The sequence below is a fragment of the Myiozetetes cayanensis genome, unplaced genomic scaffold, assembly GCF_022539395.1.
Source record: "Myiozetetes cayanensis isolate MyiCay16 unplaced genomic scaffold, myiCay2020 scf31, whole genome shotgun sequence".
Taxonomy (NCBI): domain Eukaryota; kingdom Metazoa; phylum Chordata; class Aves; order Passeriformes; family Tyrannidae; genus Myiozetetes; species Myiozetetes cayanensis.
In genome coordinates, this window is record NW_026087533.1 from 5,234,100 (window position 1) to 5,257,983 (window position 23,884).

General features: G+C 50.5%; 1 protein-coding gene across 2 annotated transcripts in view; it reads right to left on the bottom strand.

Moving 5' to 3' along the window:
• CSMD2 (CUB and Sushi multiple domains 2) overlaps window positions 1–23,884 on the bottom strand; it is a 215,475-nt gene that overhangs the window by 88,836 nt on the left and 102,755 nt on the right. Inside the window, exons 11-14 of one of the 2 annotated variants that reach the window (XM_050326308.1) lie at window positions 22,408–22,529; window positions 17,000–17,103; window positions 13,718–13,830; window positions 7,794–7,976 (exon numbers count right to left, since the gene is read on the bottom strand). The exons of the other annotated variant lie outside the window; for it this stretch is intronic. Coding sequence (XP_050182265.1) covers window positions 7,794–7,976; window positions 13,718–13,830; window positions 17,000–17,103; window positions 22,408–22,529 — 522 coding nt within the window. The remainder of the gene's footprint in view (window positions 1–7,793; window positions 7,977–13,717; window positions 13,831–16,999; window positions 17,104–22,407; window positions 22,530–23,884) is intronic. 2 annotated transcript variants of the gene reach the window in all.

Sequence of the window (23,884 nt, forward strand, 5' to 3'; positions counted from 1 at the left end):
GAAAACAAACTGCAAAATATCCTCAGGATTTGGGCTCTTTACTGGATGCTGAAATATCAGGGGATGCTGTCAAATAATTCTGTCAGCATAAGCAGGGTATAATCTGCCTAAGAAATATTGGAAAGAAATGCATTCACACACAGGGAAACAACTTAGTGGCAGGAACCCCTCCCAGGAACGAGGTATCTCCTATAAATTTTTAAACCCCAAGTGGTAAATTAGCATTCAGCCAGGACCTACAGCATCCCCCAGCCAGGCACAGAGAGGTGCAGCACAGCTCAGCTCAGAAAATAACAACAACAAAGAACTTGCTGACAAAGGGAAGGAAGGCAGAGTGAGGGAAGAATATAAAATTAACCTCTGCTAGATAAAACAAAGTGACAGATTAAAAAGGAGCTGATAAAAAAAAAACCACCTCCAAAAGTCTCTGCTGCAGAGGAGCAAATGAGGATTTTGAGTTGCCATAAGATCAGTGAGCAGAAAGGTGAGTTGGAGCTGCAGGACAAAGGCCACTGTCCCAAGGCCAGGACCCAGGTCCAAGCTCTCCTTGATGGAAAGAGGAGCTTGGCTTCACCTCCCCAAAGGGAACATCCAGCCCAGGAAGCCACAGTTGATCCAGAATGTTCCTTAACGAGATCCTGCTGCCTGTGATATGCCAATTTTCTTCATCTTCCGAAGCTGGGGAGGTTTTTCTTCACCGTGAGGAGACGTTTCAGCTCTGGGGCTGCCCTGGGCAGGGCTGGGATCCACAGCAGCCTCTCTGCAGTGCTGGCCACCAGGATCCAGGCAGGAGCTGTTTAACAACATGCCACAGCCAAGGAGAAGAGCTGTCAGAGGCAGGACTGGAGCCAGGAAAGGTGGGAGACAGCCCAGCACTGCCCGGCTCGTGCTGTTTGTGCTTCTGAGACAGCGAGGAACAAAGCGCCCCGAGGAGCCAGCAGTGATCCCCCAACATGACAGGGGTCAGCCCTGCTGCCTGCAGCCTGTCCATCAGGATCCCTGAGCTGGGAACAGCCCTGGCCCTGAGACCGCAGAGCCTGGAATTAATATTTATTACCCTTGTTCTTAAATGTTATAAAAGGACATTTCATTATGAGCACAGCACAGGGTCCCATTTATAAGCCCGCACTGATCTTTGTCAATAATTGTTATTACTGATCAAGCACTGTAAAGGCAATAAGAAAAACCCCTTTATTAAATGCAGCAGAACAAATCCCAGCAGAAGCCAGCAGGAACAGAGCAGCGAGCACAGCAGGAAGGGCCCAGCACAAGGGATTTGTTCAAGTCATCATAACCATCACCCAGGTTCAGCCTTGGTTTAGAGCAGCAGAACAGCGAAGGAACAGCTCAGGAAGCGGAGTGGGACAGGTGGATGTGGCACAGGGACACTGTGGGTGATGCCTGAGGGGCTGGGCTGAACGCAGGGGAATCCTGGAGTTCTTCACCAGCACCTCCATCAGGAGCGACTTCTGCAGTTGTCTCATCCAAGTCTTCTCCTTCCCAGTTGTTTCTCTTTCATTCTGCCTTCCAAAGATCCAGCTCCTCCACAAACCTCCTGTGAGGCCACACCTGGTGTCCCCAGACCCTCCAGCCCTGCTCATCCTGCAGGATCCAGGGCTGACCCCAAGGAGAGGTCACACCACGGGAACAGGAAAGGCACCAGGTCCAGGAGCTGGAAACCACTGTCATAACTGCAGTCTCCATGGAAACCATAAAAAGTCCTGACTTCTCCCTCAGTCTTTAGATATTGTTCCCACAGACTGTGACCACTTGGGAGAGAGCTTGGAGACGGGGAGTGGATTTTCTCCTTACCCTTCCTTTTGAAGAAGATCCCTGCTCCAGGCATAGCTTGGGTGATGGAGTGGCAAAACAGGAGCTCAGCAGGAGCCTGGTTAATAAGCAGCATTCCTCACTTGGGAAGCACACATCCCAAAGAGCTGACAGTGCTGGGAGCCCAGGGCACTGCTCCAGCTGTGAAGCAAAATGCTTTGTATTTTGCATTTTCCCCTTTCTGTGTCTGGAGAAACACCACCTGCACCACGATGCATTTCTCTCCTTCAAACCCTCCAGCACCACAGGGCACGTGGGAGGCGAGGGAAGGGGTTTAGAGCAAATATTAACTGGGAGCATTTGGATTTCAGAGCAACAAACTCTTCATTTCACTACAGGTGGAACGGCTGAACAGGGGTGGGACAGCAGGAGGTTGAGAGGAATGAAAAGCAGGCAGGTTTTGGGCACCAGAACTTGAGGAAAACATCACTGATTTAAAACAGGCTGAGCCCAGGGAAGAGCAGGTTTCAAACTCCCTCAAACAGGACCTGGGAATAACTTAAAGAGTTTCTTAAACTTACTGGGAGCTGCTGATCCACATCAGGGCAGGGCTGGAAAGAGAACTCTGCCCCTCCCTGCAGCCTCTTGGGAACTGGTGCAGTGTCCACAGGAAGATGGAGGTTTAATTGCTGGTTTCTGGCAAAAGCTCCAACTCAGCCCAGTGGTTTTTGTCTGCACCTTTGCTGTGCTGCTCTGCCGTGGTTTGGCAGCTCATCCCTGCTGTGCTGCAGGGGCTGGAGCCCTGTGCCAAGTGCTGCAGGCTCTCCCACACACCCCAAAGGGATGAGGGGCGAGTGCTGCGACCCTAAAAAGGGCTACACCCCCCCAGAGTGTGCCACCTGCAGTGGGGTGGTGGCAGCTGCTCCCCAGGGGTGAAACACAGTACAGCCTGGGCAGGTTCAGCCACACCTGAAGCTCCACTTGTGGGGAGCAGAGAAAGAGCCTTGAAAGACAAACTGGCACACAGCAGCTCCACCTGTGAGCTGGGAGTGTCCCCTCCCTGCAGCTTCCTCAAACCCCAACCCCACGTGGAACACGGTAAATTAAATAAGGGAGCTTCCCTGCAGCCCAGATCGGTGATGGCAACACAACAAATCCCCCATTCCCACCTGCTGGACACAGGGGAAGGGGACAGGGACAATCTCCCTGCCTGAAAAAGCCAGGGAAGTGCCATTTCAGATTCACACTGGTGAGAAGAGGAGCATCAAAGCCACCCTGCTGAGCAATTGCTGTCAGGAACATGGACAGATGCCCTGGCACAGGGCAGCTCATCTGGAGCAGCACAAAACCCCTCCAGGGGACCAGTTCCACTGGTCCAATCAGGAAAATTAACAGCGTGGAGACAACCCAAGGGACTGCATCCTGCTGCTGAGGGCTGAGAGGGCAGCTGGCAGCACCCAGGGGAGAGTGGGCACAGAGGTGACATCCCCACCCTGGCTCTGCCACGGGCAGGACGAGCCTCCCTGCTGGGGATAAAAGAGTTGGCCACATGTGCTGGCTCCCAACCTCACCTCCCACCTCTGGTCTTCTCACTGCTCCCCTCTTGCTGCCCCAGGCTGAGGCACAAGGACCCCAAAACCCCCCAAAATTCATTACAACCCCCAGAGCAGCAGCTCCCAGTGGGAGGCTCTTGATTCTGACTCCACAACCACCAGGAAGAACTCACTGGCAAAGCAACAGCGAGGAGAAAAGAGGTTTGAGCCAGGGGGGTGTCAGCTTTCCTCTGGGACATGTCCCAAAGGAGGAGCAGCAGGAAATGGTTCCACAGCCCTCTCACAGTGCCACAAAGGGAAAGGGAACATTTTCATACAGGTTACACCAAAAAAAAAAAAAAAGCCTGAGGAGCTCATGGGGGACAATTATACCACAGTTCCTCATCACCAAGAAGGAGCTGAAGTGGTTCCTGCCCAGCACAGCACTTGAGCATGTCTGTCTGCTTAAGCAAACATTTAAATCTCAGCCCTGTGATAAACCAGGGCTGCAGAACAAGGGCTCTGAGAGAGAGTGCCCTGCTTAAAATCAGGAAGGGAACGGTCTTACATGGCTGCAAGCGTGAAACAAGGTTGTTAACAAAAGCTCCAAATCCCCCATGGAGACAGAGATCAGGGTAATCCTGCCTTCATTTAATTTGCTTCCCTCACTGCAGGGACACCCTGGATCTCTGGCTCAGGGGAACAGGCTGGATAAGGAGCATTTCACCAGGGATTGGCTGCTCTGAGCCCCTGGGGTCAAGGGCAGGGGGAAGGGGCTGGGAGGTCCTCATGGATTTACAGCTGATGAACATCTGCAGAAACCATCCAAGCCAGGAATTGGCCTCAGCAGGTGACAAACCCTTGTCCTGGAAGGGTTCCAGCTGGGATGTGACTGGGATGTGCCCCCTGCCCTGCCCTGCCCAGAGGTGACATGCTTGGGCAGGGTAAGGTCAGCCACCATCCCCTGTCCCAATTTGTGTGGCACAAATAATTACAGTGTGTCCCTGCCATTACACCAGGAAAATGGGATCAGGGTGCTCCAGCAAAGCAGCAATCAAACTAAAAAAAAAAGAACACCCACATGAGAAAACAGCCTGGAATAACAATGACTAAAATTCCTACACTTCTTCCAAAACCCACGAAAAGCAGCGGCATCGACAGGCAGGTAAACGAGTCCAGTGTCAGCTGGAGAAAGAAAACATTTACAGCAGAAGGGAGAAAACATTTGGGGAGTTAATACAAACTGTTCCATCAGCTCTGCACAAAGAGGGAGTCAAAGGAATAATCTGAAAGGGAGAAGGGAGAAGAAGAAAGAGAGAAGGGAGAAAGGGACAAAATAATAACCAACTGCCAATTCAATTTAGAGCTAAATGACAACCTTGCCAAGTGATGGAAATGACACAGCTCTGTTCAGCACATTCCTGGGGAAAACATCCACTGCACTTTGCATTTCCAGGTCCTAACCCTGATGGTTTGGCCCGGGCAGGGCTCACAGGAGGCAGAGCTCAGCTCCACACTGGAGTCTGCAATCCTTACAAAGGGGAGTTCAGGTTGTTCAGCAAGTCTAATGGGCCAATATGGGACTAATGAAAAAAAAAAAAAAGGAGTAATTATTACTAAGGAGAAGAGAGATTTTTATACTGCTATTAAGGAAAACCAGATATTAAAAGACTGGAAAGCAACGTGAGCAGATCTGTGAGGAGAAATGGGCTGTGGCTGAGGATTTCAAGTGAACAAGAGGGGAAGAAAGCAGAACATCTGCTCCAGGGCCAGGGAAGAAAACACACAATTTAACATAATTCCAATTGGAAATGCTTTGGGAAATGCCTTCTGTTCTGTTCAGAGGAATACGATGCACGAGCACTGCTCCGAGCAGGGCTGTAGAACACTGAGTTTACAGCAACACAACAAAAGGAAAACCACTGGAAACTAATGGAGATCCTAAAGCAAGAGCAGAGCAAGAACAGGAGCCCCGGAGAGAGGAGCAGATCACTGGATGTCAGGAGTCTGGAGGAGTCCAGAAGTGTCCTGGAACAGCACAGCCCAAATTCAGGTCCCTCCACTTAAACACACACAGCCACAAAACACAAGTTTATCCCCATCCCCAGCAATGCCAAGCAGAGACCCCTCAGCTCAGGGCAGGAGCCTCCACCCCTCTTGTTCTGACTGGTAAAACACAGAGTTTTAATCCCCCAGGGTTCATTTCCCTGGGGAACACGACGGGTCCGGACCCCTTGGAGGTCACAAGCCTGAGGTGCACGAACTAAACTGGCACCAGAAAATCAGGTGTTTTCCAAAATGGAGTTCCCAGCACAGGAGCACAAACCTCACCCGAGTTAGCACAGTTTTCCCTCAGTGACATCCCCCTTCCCAGCACATTGTGGTGTCAGGAGAGAAAAGGGAACAAGCTCTGTAGGAAAACAAGGGCTGGGGGATGCTGGGTGTGAGAACTGCCCTGGCCTGGGACAGACACCACCTCCTCTAATGGAAATCCTATTTTTAGAGCCAAAAACGTCCACCCTGAAGCCGATCTGAGCACTGCAAGATGCTGCTGCAGAAGAGGGAGGAAGAGAGATTTGGAGTGTCCAGCCATCACCCACACCCCACACAGGAGCAAAGAGCCAGACACTGCACAGAGTCACCCCCAGGCTGAGCACACACACCCCCCCTCCAGCACTGCAGGGTCCCAGAGCCATCGATTCGGGTCTCTCTGCTCTGATATCAGACACCTCCTGCCCATCAATCAGCTCCACCTCCCTCCGTCACACACCCCTGGGCAGAACCAGCAGCACGGAACTGTTTGCATATTCCAACCTGCAGCACGTAAATCACACCCCCCACCTCGTGCCCAACGCATTTTAATGGTCTCCAAACCATTTACAGAGTCCTGACTGATCCCACTCCACGTTCCAGGCCAGGAATCTGGTCTGGTAACCCCTCCCACACGGTGTGTCTGGAATAAAGGTTAGGGGAGAGAAGGTGTACAGGGGGCTGTGAAATATTTATTGCACTACCTACATGTTGCCTTGTTGATTCATAAATATCCAAAGCTGGAGAGCCACAGAGAACAGAACACAATGGAATTATTTGAACTGAAAGATTCATGCCGTGCTATGCTTTGCATGGACTGGTGGTTGGGGCTTGATTTGATGCCCCTGATCAGCATCTACCGACAAAAATAATCCTATTTTACTGCAAAGTCTCCCTTCTGTACTAATATAACCCAGCTGTTTCATCCTGGGCACAAACTACAGGTTTACTCCCACTACAAACTATCAGCACGAGCCTCAACCAACCCACGAGCTGTTCAAAGTCCTCTGAAATTCCAGGAAATTAAAAGGAAAAAAAAAACCACAATGACTTCTGATCTAAGCACAGAAACAGTCTGACACTTCCCACTTCACAGTTAACCAGGAAAACTCCAATCTCCTCACCAGCATCTTCAGCTGATTTGCTCACAGAGCAAACCAAACAGGAAGGGGGTGATGGCACCTGGAAAAGGCAGAACTCACACAGGAATTGCTTCCTTTGCCCAAACAGGCGTTTCTCAGAGAAAGGCACTTTCTTTAAACCAGTTTTCCCCTTTCTCCCACCACCTCCCATTGTCCCACAGCTCTTCAAGACCCTGTTTCAGCTCTGCAGGAGCCAGCTTTGCTCCCCCAGCTCTGCCATCTCTGCTGTGGATCAGCTCCTGCCACACTCCAAAGGAGCATTTTCCCTGGGGTCCATCCCAGCACATCTATTCACCTGCACAGTGAATTCACACTTCTAAAAAGTAACATTTCTGCTTTCTCTCTCTGCATTTCCCCCACACTTTGGTCCCCAGCTGGATTTTCCTCTCCTGTTTCTTGCTTTCCCTCCCCTGCACCACAGAACCTGCTCGAAGGCACAGAATTTAACACATTCCCCCCATCAGAGATGAGACAAAAGGAAGGGTTTGCTTGTGAGCAAGTGGGGAAAACTCAGCTACTTCTGTGAGTGTTGGCAATGTCCAAACACCACGCTGTTTGTGTGTGAAGGTTCTGCCAGGGCAATGACGAAGATTGCCCACCCTTCAAACCCACCAGGGACTGTGCAGTGACTCCCACTTGCACCCCAAAATGTCACCCTGAGTCACTCTGGAGAGCCAAACATCCCAGCCCTGCTGAGAGCTCAGGACTCCAGCCAGCAGCAGGAGCCTGGGTACAGTCAGACAACGAAGGGAAACGAAATGGCAAAAACAGAGTCCAGGTTTAAATTGTGATTTTGGTTGTGCCCGTGTCCCAGATTTCCATCTGGAAGGGACCCGAGGCAGGGCAGTGGGTGGGCAGAGCAGGGAGAGGTCCCAGATCTGCCCAGGAAGGAGCCCAACCAAGCTCTGCCCAAGGCTTCAGCTGAGGGAAGATGCCCCTGGGTGCCATCTCTGCCCCAGCAGAGCTCAGAGCACCCCCCTGTCCCCAGCACCAGCTCACACACGGGCGACGCTCTGGAGCCGCCTCCTCACTGACTTACAAACACACACTGGTTTCTGAGCAGACCACTGGCTGCTCTTTTGGCAGGTAATGGTTCTCTGGCCCTTCAGCTCAAAGGCAGGCTGGCACTCAAAGGTGAGGCTGTCCCCGTGGCGGAAGGTGGAGCCCTCTCTGCGTCCGTAGGCCGGGATCCCGGGATCGCCGCAGCTGCCCTGGTCGATCTCTGCAAGACAGAACACAGGGTTGGGTGGGGAAGAGGCTGCAATGGGTTTCCCAGAGAAGCTGTGGCTGCCCCTGGATCCCTGCAAGTGCCCAAGGCCAGGTTGGAGCCACCTGGGCTAGTGGGAGGTGTCCCTGCCCGTGGCAGGGGGTGGGATGGGATGAGCTTTAAGGTCCCTCCCAACCCAAACCAGGCTGTGATTCCACGATGATCCCAACTAAATGACAAATACAGCAATCCCAAGTATTTCCTGCTCTGCATCTGCTTCCAGGACACTGAAGCCAACAGACCTTGGCCCGCTGACCAGGACCAGCCCCTGGGCTCCCCTGGCCCTGAGGACACAGGGGGGTTTGCTGGATTGTCACCTCTCCTCCCCTCCCTGCCCCATCCCCACGCTGTCCTGACAGGCACTGACCCCTCAGTGCACAGAGCCAGCTAATCCCGGGCTCCCTGAGCTTTGTACCTGCCAATAAAGGCCAGACCCAATTTTCTCTTATCTCCCGCTCTGTACAATCCCATTTCCAAAGGGCCCCCCGCTCTGGATCACTATTAGCTCCAACACTTCATTCCCTCACAGCCTCCTTAGTGCTCCCACATTATTTATCTGCTTCACACTCATCTCCTCCTCCCCGTCCTGCAGGTTTTTATCCCCATCATCTCCCATCAGTCTCGCTGTCTTTTCCTCCCCGTTTCCAATTTCTTGCGCCAAATTGGAAATCTCTTTGATGACATTTCCTTCGCGGAGGGGAACGGTGGGATCCGAGATTTGCATGACTCCATCTAATATTCCAATTTGGCTTGAATAACAACAAGCACCTCGTTATTATTCTGACTCCAGGCAACTCCAGGTGTATTTTAGGAGCAGGAGCCACAAGGCACGTCGCTCCCGCTCCTGCTCTTTTGCATCTCGAGCTAAAAAGTCACTGCCAGGTAATGAAGCATCCCGAAAATAATTTACCATAAATTAATATTAAAGTTTTCGGGAAATGGGTTTCTCAGCACTCTGTCAGGATTTTCGTATCCTCCCGCAGACTTTGAAAAGCCCGAGCGTTCAAGGTTTGCACTTGCATAAGGAGGGATGAAAAATAAACCAGTTGGGAATGTTAAAGCAGCGCTGAACAGTGCATTCCTCTCCAAAAAAAAATGCAGGAGGCCAATGGTACCTACCATGAAACGAAAATTCAGCTTCCAAACTCGAGAAATAGCAACGAGATCAAGTGGGAACAAGCAGGTTTTAAACATTTATCATCGTGTCTGACAAGAGACACGGGGAACTGATACAGCTGCGAGTCAACTGCCTTGAAAAACTCACTTTGGTTCTTCCTTCCCTTCCCACACCTCGAAGCTTTGGAATCCAGAATGAGTGAGCAGCAGAGCGGGCACACTGTGCTTGCAGGGAGCTTGGCACAGCATCCCCAGCTCCTGCTGCCCCCCTCCAGGTGTCCTGCTCCCACCCTGCCCGCTGGAATTTGGTCAGGAGGAGCTGCCCAGAGGGGTTGTGGACTCCCCATCCCTTCAAGGCCAGCTTGGACCTGGCTTGGGATAAGCTGGGCTAGTGGAAGGTGGCAGGGGGTGGAATTCAATGGTCTTGAAGGTCCCTCCCAACCCAAAGCGGTCTGTTGTTCTGTGACAGCAGCACAGCTCACCCCAGCCATCACCTGAAACACCACAGAGTGAACCCAGCTCCCAGCCCACCCCTGGAGCTGCTGGAGCTGGGGGGACCACAAGTGCCAGCACTTCCCAGGCTGCTTCTGCTGGGGCTGGTGGCTCTGGAGGGATGGAGGACACAGGGTGGTGGCTCTGGAGGGATGGAGGACACAGGGTGGTGGCTCTGGAGGGATGGAGGACACAGGGTGGTGGCTCTGGAGGGATGGAGGACACAGGGTGGTGGCTCTGGAGGGATGGAGGACACAGGGTGGTGGCTCTGGAGGGATGGAGGACACAGGGTGGTGGCTCTGGAGGGATGGAGGACACAGGATGGTGGCTCTGGAGGGATGGAGGACACAGGATGGTGGCTCTGGAGGGATGGAGGACACAGGGTGGTGGCTCTGGAGGGATGGAGGACACAGGGTGGTGGAATCTCAGAGCAGCTCCAGCTCCAGCAGAAGCCAAAGGGACCTACCATGAGTGTTCAGTGCTTTTGTAAAACGAGGACAGGCTTGGGGTGTCAGGGAAAATGCAGCCAAGCAAAGTGAAAGCAGAGCCTTTTGAGCCTCTGCTGAGAGCGAGCTGAGGCAGCACAGCTGCTCTGGGGGCACCAAGTTGGTGTTTGCCCCCTCAGCCCCTTGCCTGCGTCACCCTTTGCTGTCCCTCTGCATGAGCTGAGCTCAGAGAGGGAAACCAGGGGGTTAAGGATGGGCAGAAATGAAGAATCAGAGCACATTTCCCCCGTGCACAACTCCCTTCTTGTCAGCAGCAGGCAAACACAGCTCACAAATTCTGTTACCTCACAGAGGTCAGGAAACGGAATTTATTCAGCAATTTCCATTTTCTGACCTGAGGAAAAATCCCCTGGTTCCTGCATTTCTCTTCACAGGTAGTAAAATCCATGAAATATTTAGCGGGGCAGAAGTTCCGAAAAAAAAAAAAAAAAAAAAAAAAGGTTTTTAAAAAAGGAATGATTTGGAAATATCAAAACATGTTACTTCAGTAAGATTGAACCATTTCTCCTGATGAATGTTTAAAGCAAAATCACTTCCACATTAGAATAATAAAAGTCAAAACTAAACAAGAACATCCAAATCAAATGTTTTGACATTATTTAAATGAAACAAGTTGACATGAATCTTTCAAAACTTCTCCATCAAATATTATTCATACAGATAAAATTTTGACAAAACAGCATTTTTCCAACAGCAAATGTTTCACCAGGAATTCTGCGGCAGCTATTTATGCTATTTGTCTCCTGGTGGTGGGTGGGGAAACTGGGGCCCTGTGCAGAGGAGGGAACCAGTGACTAATGAGAGCAAACCCCCCTGCTCCTCCATCACAAACCCTGCAGGCACCCAAAATCCAGGCCACTCTTTTCCTGGAGTTCCATGGGAATTTCTGCTCCTTGCCTGACTCAGCTGTGGAGGGAAAGGAGGCAACTGGAGCTGCAAGCCAGCAAAACTCCAGCTTCTGGAAGAAACAGCCACAGGCTGGAGGATCTGTGAGCACTCTGGGGCCAGACCTGAGGAAATCACACAAATATCCCCCAGGCAGGGGAGACTGAAGGAAACACTTCAGCTCATCCTCGGGGTTTTGGGCTTGGAATAACTTGGTTTAAACTCCTTGAAGTTGATGGTGGCAGGGAGGAACTGGAAGGACCCAGCACAGGGGGTGTTCTTATTGCCTCCTTCTTTGTGGTTCCAGGAAGGGATAAAAAAAAAGGGACCATCCAGGTCCAAGCAAAAGGACCATTTCATTCCAAGCCCATCTTGGAGGGGAAGGTGTCCCTGCCTGTGGCAGGGGGTTGGGATGAGATGGGCTTTAACATCCCTTCCAACCCAAACCATTCTGGGATTCCATGAATGAGGAAAAACGGGGTCCAAAGAGGAACCACAACAAGGAGAGGATAAACCAAAAAAGGGTATTTTTGCCACATCCACCACCACCATTGCACAGCAGATGCAGGAGCTGAACCCAGCTGGCTCACAAAGCCCTGGATGTGGCATCACATCAAGTCTCTGCCAGAAGTTTTAGAGGAGCCTGAAATCCAAGCTGCCTGACCCTGAGAGCGGCTCAAGGCAGCACATCATCAGCTAAAAGCCTCCCTGCTGTTGGCTCAGCACTGCTGCAGGATTTCAGCATTTCACCACACGAGGCAATGCATTTAATGGATGAGCAGAGCAGGGCAGGCAGAAACCCCTCACCTCCCCCCACAGCCACAGCAGTGGGGCTCAGGTGATGCTGAACCAAGAAAAACTCTAACCACAGAACTGTATTTACACATAAAATAAAAGCAAAAGTGGCTGCAGACAGCAGCAGCTCCTCTGAGCAAGTTTGGGCAGCACCAGTTTGATTAAAGCCAGGAAGTTCAGCAGAGGAAATCTCCAAACTCCAGCCCTGCAGAGCTCCTAAGCCTCTTAGCACCACGGGGCTAAATTCCAGTGTGGAGCTGAGCAACCCAGAGCCAAACACTTACTCAGCATTTCCACACAATAAATATTGTTTAATCATCCCCTGGTGGTTCAGAGTACAGGCTTTACTCAGCTCTACCCAAACTAACCCAATTCCAACAGAAACCCAAATTAAATTAGTCTGTGTGCGTGCGTGTCTATAACTCTAGCTTTAATTTTAAATTCTTCCTTCATATTAAAAATATAAACTACAAAATTTATCACTGCTTTTTTTTTTTTTTTTTTTAGTTTTAAACATTTCTGTTTCTAACCCCTGAATTTTATACTACTAATTCGCCTTTATACTACTACTTGTAAATTCCCTGTGCCAGGGGAGGGGCAGGAGGGACATCAGGAGGAATTTCTCCCTGGAAAGGGTGGTCAGGCATTGGAAGGGGCTGCCCAGGGAGGTGTGGAGTGCCCAGCCCTGGAGGTGCCCAAGGAAGGATTGATTGGAGGTGGCACTCAGTGCTCTGAGCTGGGGGACAGGGTGGGGATGGGGCACAGGGGGATTTGATGATCTTGGGGATCTTTTCCAAGCTCAGTGACTCTGGGATTCGGTGAAAACGAGCAGGAAAAGCGGCTGAGTGGGGAAGGCAGGAGCACATTTGACACTGGAAGCTCCACACTCCAGGACATGACTGATAATGGACTGGGGAGGTCACAGGGAGCACGAGCAGCTCGGCCTCGCCATAGATCAAGGTACCAATCACATCAGAGCCAGCCACAGGAGGAAAAACTCGAGCTCCTCACACGCCCAAAGTTCACCCAAGATGAACAACAGGGTGAGAAGTCCCTCCATCACGGGCTCTGCAACTTTACCCAGAGGGTAAACACCAAATTCATCAGGAGACACAGAGAACATGTCAGAGTGGCCTCAGGACGAGATCAGCAAAGCAGGAATCACTCACAGCAGAGCTGCAGTGCCCCCTCCATGGGCAGACTGACCACCAGGCCCCTAATTCTGTTACCTCACATCCACCAGCACCACCAGGGGCCCTGAACACCAGGTGACACTTCCCTGAAACACGGCAAGTCCAAGAGAAACCCTTTGAAAAATGAATGCCAGCGTGCATTTAGGGCCCTGGGAAGAGCCAGACTGGAATGTTCCTGCTGACCATTTCCAGGAGCCGACAGAGACCCTTCCCATCCCACCTTCTCCGCCTTTGCAAACACCTGTGACAACAGCGAACGCAGAAGTTCGTGCCAGACTTCAGCATTCACATCCTGGTGCAATTCCTTTGAAAAATCCCCAGTATTAACTTTCATTTCGTTTGTAACACTCCAGACTATCAAAGTGTAAAGCAGTTGACACCACTGATCCACTGGAACCACTGAGTACTCCATCTCATTTCCTCCCACAGACACAATCTGTCACCATCAGCTGAGAATCACCAGCTCCTTTCCAACAAAGCAGATGAAATGGCAACGAGACAGTCCCCACCCAGCCAGCTCTGATGGAAAAGAACCCATGAAAGCTGCTCTTAGAGGAGCAAAGCTTCAGTCTTAAGGAAAAAAAAATGTGTAGAGCTGCGATACATAAATAGAGAAGCTTCTTTCCTCCTTTTCCTCCCAATCCACCGTGCTCATCTCAGCCCTGATCCTTCTAGAGCAGAGGAATTCTGAGAGAGGTGCCTGGATTACCTTCATAGGTTGCTTTGAATCCCAGCAGGTTGCTGACACTGTCTGTCTGGAAGAGGAGCCACATCTGGTGGTGGGTGCTGACGATGAGGTCGGGGACGGTGGTGCCCGTCAGGCTGCAGAAGGAAAGGAGGACAAATGAACAGCCTGGGTGCGCCCCCCCAAACCTGTCTTCCCAACAAAACAAAGGCCAGATGTGCCTCTGAAGGACCAGAAATGCCAAACCAATTAAGAATCACCCCAAACCGGGACACCGCCCAAAAACCTGCTGCATTTTCCAGGCTGATGAGCCTTCCCTGTATGCTCTGCACTCTACCTACACTGGGAGTCTTTTACCACAGTTGAGGGCCTGCAAATTATCATCATCACCACTAGAATAATTACAATTTGGTGCCATTATTGCAATGTATTATCCAGCACCAAAAGTAATCATTTTCTTTCTCACTGAAGCAAAACATAAGCAAACAAATAAAATTCCCAGAACCCAACCCGGAGAGTGAATCCCCCGAACTGCCTTTACAGCATTTTCTACTAATAAAAAACAAACAAACAAACAACTGTTTCCCCACACCTTCTCTGCAAAGTTTCCACCCTGACAGAGAAGTTTCTACAAGGATCTAGAAATAAAAAAAAAAAACCCAAAAAACAAAAAACCACCTGGAAGGCAAGGCAGGAGCCTCAAATGTGCTGAGCACCCTGTGAGCCCTTGAGAAGTGCTGCTAATCCTGGGGATCAGGACATTGCCTTCCCTCCCAGATCCTCCCCGGGGAGCTGAGGGGATTTGGGGAGATGTCACCGATATATCCCTGTTAATGAGCCGTTCGTGGCTCATTCAGCCCTGGGATTAATCACCTCGTTGTGGTTCAACAGAGCTTTAGAGCTTTATCCCCCCACCCACACGAGCATCCTCCACGGCCCCAGCTCCCTCCCCTCCCCGCAAACAGAGGAGCAGTGTGTGGGAAGGATCATTATTCCAGCAGCAGGATTGTTATGTTGCCTGTCTTAGTGGCAGTGTTTAATGTTGTTATTGCACTATTTCTGCTGAGGTATTATCTGGGATGAATTTATAAATTAAGTGCAGCTACTGCAGGGGGAGAGATGAGGATTTGTGTTCTCTGTAGTGTTTGCTTAAATCTGAATTCAGATGTGCAGGGGATGGATGGGATAGACCCTCACCTGGTTGCCCAGAGAAGCTGGGGCTGGATGAGCTTTAAGATCCCTTCCCACCCAAACCAGCTTGGGATGCTGAGACTGCTCCAAGGGTTGTGCTACTCCCTCAGGTTCCCTGCCATTTACCACCAGCATCCTGCTGAGCACCAGGGTCTCTCCAGTTCAGGCACCTGAGGCAAACAGGACCTGCCTGGCCATGCACACAACTCTCCTCCCCAGCCCCTGGAACCACAACCAGCTCTCCCAAGGCCATCAGAGCCCTCCCAGCTCTGCCCCCACCCCTGCTCAGGAATTTTACTGTTCCCAGGCTGCTGGTAAGTGAAGAACTGCTCTGGTTCTAAGGCCTGTTTTGCACCCCAAGAGTTTGCTGGAGAGTGCAGGAGCGTTACTGTTGATTCCCCAGTTATTTAAGCAGCAGAGAGGCAGGAATGAGGAGCACACCAAGAGAAAAACCTTCAGGAAAAAAAAAAAAGAAAAAAAAAGGTGCTTCAAAGCTTTCCTCATTCTTTGCTATTCCACTTTAACAAGCTGAGTGATTGATTTGGGTGCTTGTTACTTTAGGGAATAAAATCCTCTCTGCAAGTCAGAAAGCTCAGCCTAACAATCTGTTATGTTCCCTGAGATGCATTTCTCAGGGATGAGAGAGAGACTGGGAACAAATGGTCCTTGGTGGCTCTGTTTGGGATGGTGGCTGTGCTGTGCAAGCTGATTCCAGAGGATTCCTCCATTGGAAAGGCAGCAGGACTGAGCTCTCCTCCTCAACAGCCAAGCAAGAAAACTGGAACTCCTGTCTTTGACAGGATCAGGTTTCTGCACCTTGATTCCTCCAAAGACCCTACAGGGAGTATCCAGAGATCTGCCTGAATCCAGGTGATGGTGGGGAAGTGCTCCCTGGGCTCTGGAGCACACTGATTACAGCTGGAACACTTCTGTGCTCGTCACACCTCTCTCACATTCCGTTACTTTTCAGCTTCTCCTTGCAGATTACAAATAAAGAGATTTCCCTGCTAGGATTAGCATCAGGGATTTGTTTAAAAGCTCTCCTGCACTGGGAAAACACTCCAGACACTGCACCTTTCCCAGTCCCAGAAAAAGATGGAATGATGACAACCAAACCAAGGCCAACCTTCCTGGGCTTCAGGCAAAGCAGAAGGGGGGGAAGGAGGAATCATTTCAGCAGGTTCTCACAAACTGCTCCCCTGGCAGTGATCTGCACATTTTGACCAACCAGCTGTGAAATGTTCTGGAACACTTTAATTGCAAACACTCAGCACAAGGCAATAATCAGCCTTCCCATGTCCACACGTGGCAGGCTGGAGCTCCTGGCCAAAGGACCATGGGCTGGAAAGAAACGGGGAGGGAAAGGAACCTCAGGGAAACAGAGGCTTGGGCAAGACAAGGAAATGTGAATGCAAGAGAAGATGGAGTGGGAGGCTGATCTGTGTGGACAAATAAGAGAAGAGGAAGAATGAAAAAAAAAAAAACAAACCCACAACAACGCTCTCCACCAGCTGGCAAGAGCACAACAGCTTGGCTGGAGGAGTTTTGGAGAGAACTGGAAGGAAAGCAGGGCCATTTGTAGGTTTCCAATGATGAAGAAACCCCTTCAGAACGTCATACTTGCAATCCAAGGGATGCAAATTGAGGGGGACCAAATCCCAGCCTTGAGGGGGCACCATTTACCCAACTGCACCCTGGGGTGAAGTGCTCAGGGTGTCACCCAAAGATAATGGGTTGACACTTTGCACAGGTAAAAATGATGGCACAGAAGGACAAGCCAGGAGAGAGAAGAGAGAAAACAGCTCTTGGATCCTGCCTGAGCTGCAGCTCCTCTTGTATCCCAGCTTTCATCCTCTTCCCTCAGCTCCCTGGACACCTCAGCCCCTCTCTGAGGGCTCCACAAAGGCAGCTCGAGAGAAATGAGGCACAGAGGGAAGAGCTGAGAGGGTGTGAGCAGGGAAGAACACACCAAAACAGCCCCCAGCAATGACAAGCAGCACAAACTCCCCCTCCACCGAGGGACAGGGAGCAGGGGGGGCTCCTCCATCTCCCAACCCATCAGGCAAAGCCTGGGGTGGGTTTTGCTCCCCCAGGGCCTCAGCAAATGCTACTTACACATAAAGCACAGTTTTCTGGTCTCCCACTTGGCCTCCATCCCCCACTGTCAGGGTGTCATATCCTCTCTCCAGTTCGAATTCTTCAAAGGTGAGTTTGATGACCTGGCAAAGAGGCAGCAGGTTAACAGGAATCACCACCCAAGGGAGCCACATCCCCCTGCCCTGCCCTGTTCATCTGTTTGGCTCTGCAGGAGTGCTTTCCAAGAGCATTAATATCTCCAGGACATCACCAGAGGTGACTGCCCTCGCTTTTTATAGCCCTGGAGCACTTCCCTGCAGGCAGATCAAGCTCCTCCTGAAATTACCCCTCCCATCCCTCTGCCTTATCTATCGATTTCCCAGATGACTTTATTGATAAAAATATGTGTGTTGGGGCTTGAGCAGGCTTTTTGTCCTCTTCCACCAGGTACCTCTACCCTTTCCTTGCCAACCCTGAAATCCTGGGGATGGGTCTGAGTGTGCAGACAGACAGTGGTGCAAGTGGAGAGTCTTTTGCTTTGAGTTGCTCACAAAATTCTCCTGGTTTCTGGTCAGATCAAGAGAGGATTTACATGAATTACCACTGGGAGAGCTCAGGGAAATTGTCTCAGGCTGCCTGTAAACACAATCATCATCATCATCACATCTATCCACAGCTCTTTGTGTCCTGTGTTTCCTCTCCTGTTCCACCCAAACTGTTCCCCCACCACTCCATTTCTGCACAAATCCCATGGACACCAAGAGGTTTTGTGCTCCAAACCTTTCAGCTGCTTTGGAAATCCCTTATTTTCAAATACAACACGATTTGAGGCCCATAGACACCTGATGGTGTCACCTACACCTTGTGGGGCCAGGACCAAAGGCACAGGAAAAGCAAAACCCTGGTCCCTGTCATTTCTTGCCCATTAAAAGCGGCACCTCCTGCAAACACCAGAGCTCGTGTGCAATCACAGGGGACAGAAATCCCAAAGCTCAAACCAAAATAATGGTGTTCCTACAGTTCAGGCTGAGCTGTCACCTGCCACCCCCCTTCTACACACAAACACAACACTTTTCCAGTGCCCAGAAATGAGGTCTTTGAGCCACAACATTCTGAAAATCAGATTTTTTTCCCCCCCCTCCCCAAGCCCCGGGAACGGTGACACAGGAGCTTGTGGGATCCTTCAGACAACCACAGAACCATTAATTTGAGTAGCAGTACCAAAATATTAACCTGTGCAGATCATTATTAAAGCATGTAATGATGGAATAATGTAATTAATACAAAGCACACGGTGCTGTAACGCTGCACACATCGTTAGTTCAATCACTCACTCAACTGAGCTGCATTCTAAGGAGTCTGACCCTAATTAAATAACTAATTACATTCTAGCACACTCAAGACTGTAACCTCGTGGCACAGGAACTGGATGCTGAATACAATATTTATTTATCCATTTCCCTATTTTCCCTTTTTTTTTACTTTTGGCTCTGAAAGCTGAAAATTATTTAATGATTCATTAACCAACAAGAGCCCTCCCAGCACACACAAACACAGGGATGACACAAAAGCTCCATTTTAAGCTGCTGAAGTGACAGGAAGCAATTAGCAAAGCCAAGAAAATAGGCTGGAATGTGACACCTGATTCTAAAGCTTCGTGGCACAAAGTGATTTGAAGTGCAGTCACATCCAGAGGGAAAAAAAAAACCAAACCCAATAATTCTTTCCACGAACCACCCCTTGCAGTTAAAACTGAAATGCTTTACAAGCACGTTACTCATCTCCCCCTTCTCCCCAGGCTCCAGCATTTCTCTTAATTTGGGATGAATCCTCCCCTGGATTCATCTCCCTCCATCACAAAAAGCTTGGGCAGAGCTTCATTTGGCTCATGAGACCCCAGGTGAGAACAACCCCAGGAGAAACATCACCCAGGAACATCCATTACGGCAAAAAAAAAAGGTCCAGAAATAGTTTTTATGCAAATTCCCCAATTATCATATTCATTTCTCAGCTCCCCAGTGATTTCTTTTTCCACTGTGGTTGAAATCCATTCCCATGGCACCAAGGACCAGCACAAAAATCCCCACAGCCTGAATATCCCCCAAATAGGTTTGATGTCACCCTCTGGATGGGGAATAATTCCAAGTTGTCAGCGAGGAGCACTCTGCCCCCTGAGCTGTTGATGGGAGGATTCTGAGCAAACTTTGAGGGGATTATGGGGCTCAGTGAATCTGGCTCAGAGTTCTTTTCCAAATATAGAACAGATGACTTGCAAATGAGGTCTAAATTCAGCTCCCTGGTTTTCCCATCGCTCACATTAAAAGCTTCATGTAACAGGACCTGATCCAAGGACCACTCCAGTCAATAAAAAGATTACATGGCTTCAGCAGGATCCTGCTCAGGCACACCATGCCTCTCATATTCCAAGTATTTCAGAGGCATTTTAGTTAATTCAGCCTCAATCCCTCCCTGGGAAATGGGGATCCATCCCTGGGATCATCCCCTTGGCACAAGGGCCATGGCCTTCCCAAAACCCTTCCTTCTCAACCCCCTTCCTTCTCACCCCTCTCTGCTTCAGAGGGATGGAGAGTTTTTCCCTACCTGCAAATTCTATTTCCAGGATAAAAAAAAACCCAAAAAAAACCAACAGAAAATTTATAAACTTATAAATTTATAAGCCTTTATAAAACTGCTGTTATTAATTATTTATCATTTCATAGAAATGGTGACAGGAGTCTCTTCACACAGTCCATGAAAGCTGTTGATTTAACCAATCTGCCCATATTTCGGTGTTAAAATCTCTCATGTGCAGCCCTTGGAGCACAAACTGCAGTTCTGCTGCTGTTAAATCTCTGCTCCAAGCTGGGAAGTATCAAAATGAATGGATTTTCCCAATTTCATCCCCCTCTGTGAAAGCTGAGGATCAGGAGCTGCAGATTCAACAGTTCATTATCACTCAGAGTTAAAAGATGAAGAAGAAAACCAAACAGGGGAAGAGGAGCTTCCCCTAAGCAGAAATTCTCATTGAAAAAAAGAGACAATTGGCCCAGGAAGCTTAGAGGAGAAGCTTATCCCACCCCAGTGCTGATGGAAAACCTGGAAAACTCTGTGCCCAAGAGTGGCAGGATAGCAAAGGAACAGAGCTAGAGGTTAGATTTGAATATTCAACACAAAAGCAACACAGTGAAGGGTCAGTGAAGCAGTGGACACGGCCCTTGGACAGATTCTGATGATGATTTCCATCTCCTCCTTCAGAGTTTGGAACAGGAATCCCAACTGGAAGCGTATCCTGCGTCTACATCCAGCGCCCCACGACCGCTTCCCAAACACAGAGGTGGATTTTATGCCCACAACAACTGCATGTTGCCGATTTTTGAAGTCAAACACACAGAAGAATAAGGTGTAAAGTAGAATCCACACTGCACAGCCCCAGCTGCTGCGTATTCCACAACCTGCCAGTGCCCAGGGAATGCATTCCCAGGAGCCCCAGGCCACGGGATGGAGGCACAGCTGACACTTGAGCAGTAAGAGCCGCTGGTACACGTGGCCTGTCCTCCACTGCACATCCCCCTGATGAAGGAGAACCCCCTGGGGCTCATTAACCAGTAAATCACTCCTAATGAACCAGCACTGAGAAATGTCCTGATTCCACACTCCCGTTTCCCGGGATCCGGGTCATTCCTACGCTCCCGTGCGGCCAAACCACGGCCAGCTAATGACAGCCTGAGGTACAACCTCGCTGTGAGCTGGAACTGAGCACTGCTCCTCATTAAAACCCGGAGCCACCAGGGATCTGGGCTTATTAAAGGCTTGGACTGGGGTCAAGGGGGAGAGGGAACTCACCAGGCTCCTCAGCCGTGAGCTCCACCTGGCACTGCCAGCCATTCCTAACGATTCCCACAAAAAAGATGAGCTCCTGGGGCGGCAGCACGCCTGTGAAACGCCCTGCTTGGATCAGCAGGGAGCCAAAGTGCAGGTCCAAGGCATCCCTGAGGGAATAACCCCGGGAGCTCAGAGCCTCGGGCTGCAGGACTCCCCCCTGAGCTAAGGGGGGTGGGGGTGGGTGGGAACCCAGGGACTGAAAGGACTGAAACTTGTCACAATAACAGGGAATAACACCTGGGAAAGCGTATTTTGAGCTACGCAGCGAAGTAATTTTCGTTCTTGTGTTCCCACCCAGATCTGGAGGAGAGACACGGGCTGAGACTGCAGGGCTAGAAAGGCACCAAACACTGCCCTCAACTGCAATTTCCATGGCCAGTGGAAAATGGAAGGGAATTGATCTTCCACAGGCCAAGGCAGTCAGACCTCTGTGCCCAGGGACACCAGCCTGGAATCACCCCCAGAGAGCACTTGCTTATAAATTAACAACACTGCACAAACAGCAGGACACAAACTCACACCTCCTCCTCCCTCTGCCCTCTGGGGGCTGAAATGCCCCTGGTGAAGGGCCATCCACAGCCAAAGGGACGGGAAAAATCAGCATTCCTGGCACAGCCTCCCTGCCCTGGACTGGGCACTGCTGGAATGAGCAGCTTGGCTCAGCTGGGCGGTACCTCCCCCCCTCCTCACACCGAGATATCAAAGGGGTTTCGATTAAAAATAATTACACTCGCTTTTAATTACACCCCTGAACAAAACGAGCGCTCAGCGGAGAGGGAAGGTGAGGTGCTGTGGGATTCAGAGAGCTGAGAAACACGTGGGGGAGTCTGGGGGGAGAGAGCACAGACAGAGACAGGAGTGGATGAACTGGGCTTTAAACCTGGGGAGGAAAAGTGCTGAGCTGCACTGACCCCTCCTTTGGAGGGTGCACGAGCAGCTGGATGTCATTCCTGCTCCCTCCCTGCTTCATTTGCCCTCTCCCAGAGCCAGCTGCACCCACAACATCCTGCAGAAACATCCCAGGGAATGCTGCAAACAGCTCCAAGGAATTCCCTCCAAACCTTCCTCAATTTTGGAGATCCCCCCTGCTCCCACCCAGGAGCTGCACCTGGCCAGGGCTGCCCCAATCCCAGGGCAGCATCTTCCCTCTGCTTGAGCCACCTGCCAGAACATCTCCCCTCCCTCGCCAGCACCTGAAGATCCCAATCCAGAAATCTTTTTAGCCCAGTCCTGTAATCTTTTTTTATCCCCTCCTGTGAGGCTGGGCAGGCCCTGGCACAGGTTTGCCCAGAGAAGCTGTGGCTGCCCCATCCCTGGGAGTGCCCAAGGCCAGCTTGGAGCCACCTGGGATGGTGGGAGGTGTCCCTGCCCAGGGCAGGGGGTGGGATGAGACGTTATTTAAGGTCCCTCCCAACCCAACCCAACCCAACCCATTAATCTGCAGTTTCACCAGGCTTTGTAGCAGATGAACACAGAACTGCTGAGAAACTCATTCCAAGAGGAGAATTAGCAGAAAACATCCCCAACCAGCCTGGGGCTCCGGGAAACACGCGGGGCAGACCCACCTTGGCGGGGTTGAGGGCGGTGATGACCCACACGCAGTAGGCGTTGTTGTCGTACTGCACGGGGTAGTTGGGGGACGTGATGACCCCGCTGGGCCCACGCAGGTACATGTCACACATCCTGGCTGGGGACACAGACAGCACGGTGAGGGCTCTGGGCTCGGCAGCCACACGAGTTAAAACACCCGCAGTTGCCGCTCTGCGCTGTTCCCACGAGGCAAAACTCTCTCCTTTTTTTTTCCCCACTCACGCAGCAGAGATGGAGGATTTCTCTGTGGGGCTGTTCCCAGGGGCCCATCAAACAGATGGACCCCAACAACAACCCACTCCCCACATTTGTTCTATCAATTTCTTTCCCCCTGCTCTTTCTGAAGCCCTCACAAAAATCGTTTCACGTTCGGGACAGCGAAACCAACCCCGTGGAAGATTCTGGGCGAGATGCAGCTCCTTTTTCATGTCCCCAAAAAAGCCATCTCTCCTTTCTTCTTGCAGATCAAAAAAATTACTGCATAGCAAGAATTTCTTATGTAATTATTAAGTATTTATTAGGCTGGTTTCGTTCAGACACGACTGCGGGCTCAGAACCAAGATGGTAACTCGGCTTTGCATCTTAAAAACATCTCAGGTAAAAGGAGAAGCTGGAAAGTGCTTAAACAGGGAAATTTTGGCCTGTGGTATCCCTTTGATGCAATATTTAGCTGGAATATTTCACCAGGAAATGTGAAGAGCAGCATCCTGGCTCTGGAGCTGCCTCTGCTCTTGTGATGGAGCCTCAAAAAGTCATTTATTTCCAGTCTCAAAGGAGAAAAATATTTGCACACGTGGCCACCTGCAAGGCTTTTTTTTTTTTTTTCCCACCACTCCAAACTGCAGGAAAAGAGGGAAAACGATCTCCTGGCTAGGCTGGGACACAGGGGAACATGTGGAACACGGAGGAGCAGCTCGGGCAGGAGCAGAGGGCATCTGTCCATGGTGCTAAACCTCATCCCTCCTGCCAACCCCGGAGCTGTCCCGTCTGACATCCACAAAAAAAGGTAAATCCCATTATTCCCATTTTTAAAGTGGTGTTCCCAGCTCCCAGAGGGAATCTGCTGTAGGTGGGGGAGCTGAAAAACTCTCCCATCAGTGGCCCAAAGTTTGGCCCCTGGGGATTAGAAATTCCTGCAGCCCATGGGGTTCAAACCTGCTCACTGAGCCCCCTGATTGCCCAACTCGAGAGAAACCCAAAGGGAAAATGGTAAAAACTGGGAAAAAAAAAGAGAAGGAAAAAAAAGGATATAAAGCTCAAATAAAGAGCAAATGGAAAAACTTTTTAAACAGGAAAAAAAGCACAACACAAAAGTTAGCAGTTAAAAAAATTAAGTTGATTCACAGAGACATAATAACAGAGGCAAATCCTTTCTTATCTCTTGCAAGAGGACACCATAAATTTCCTTTATAGTGTCACATATTTATGCCAAATATCCTCTTACACTGATTC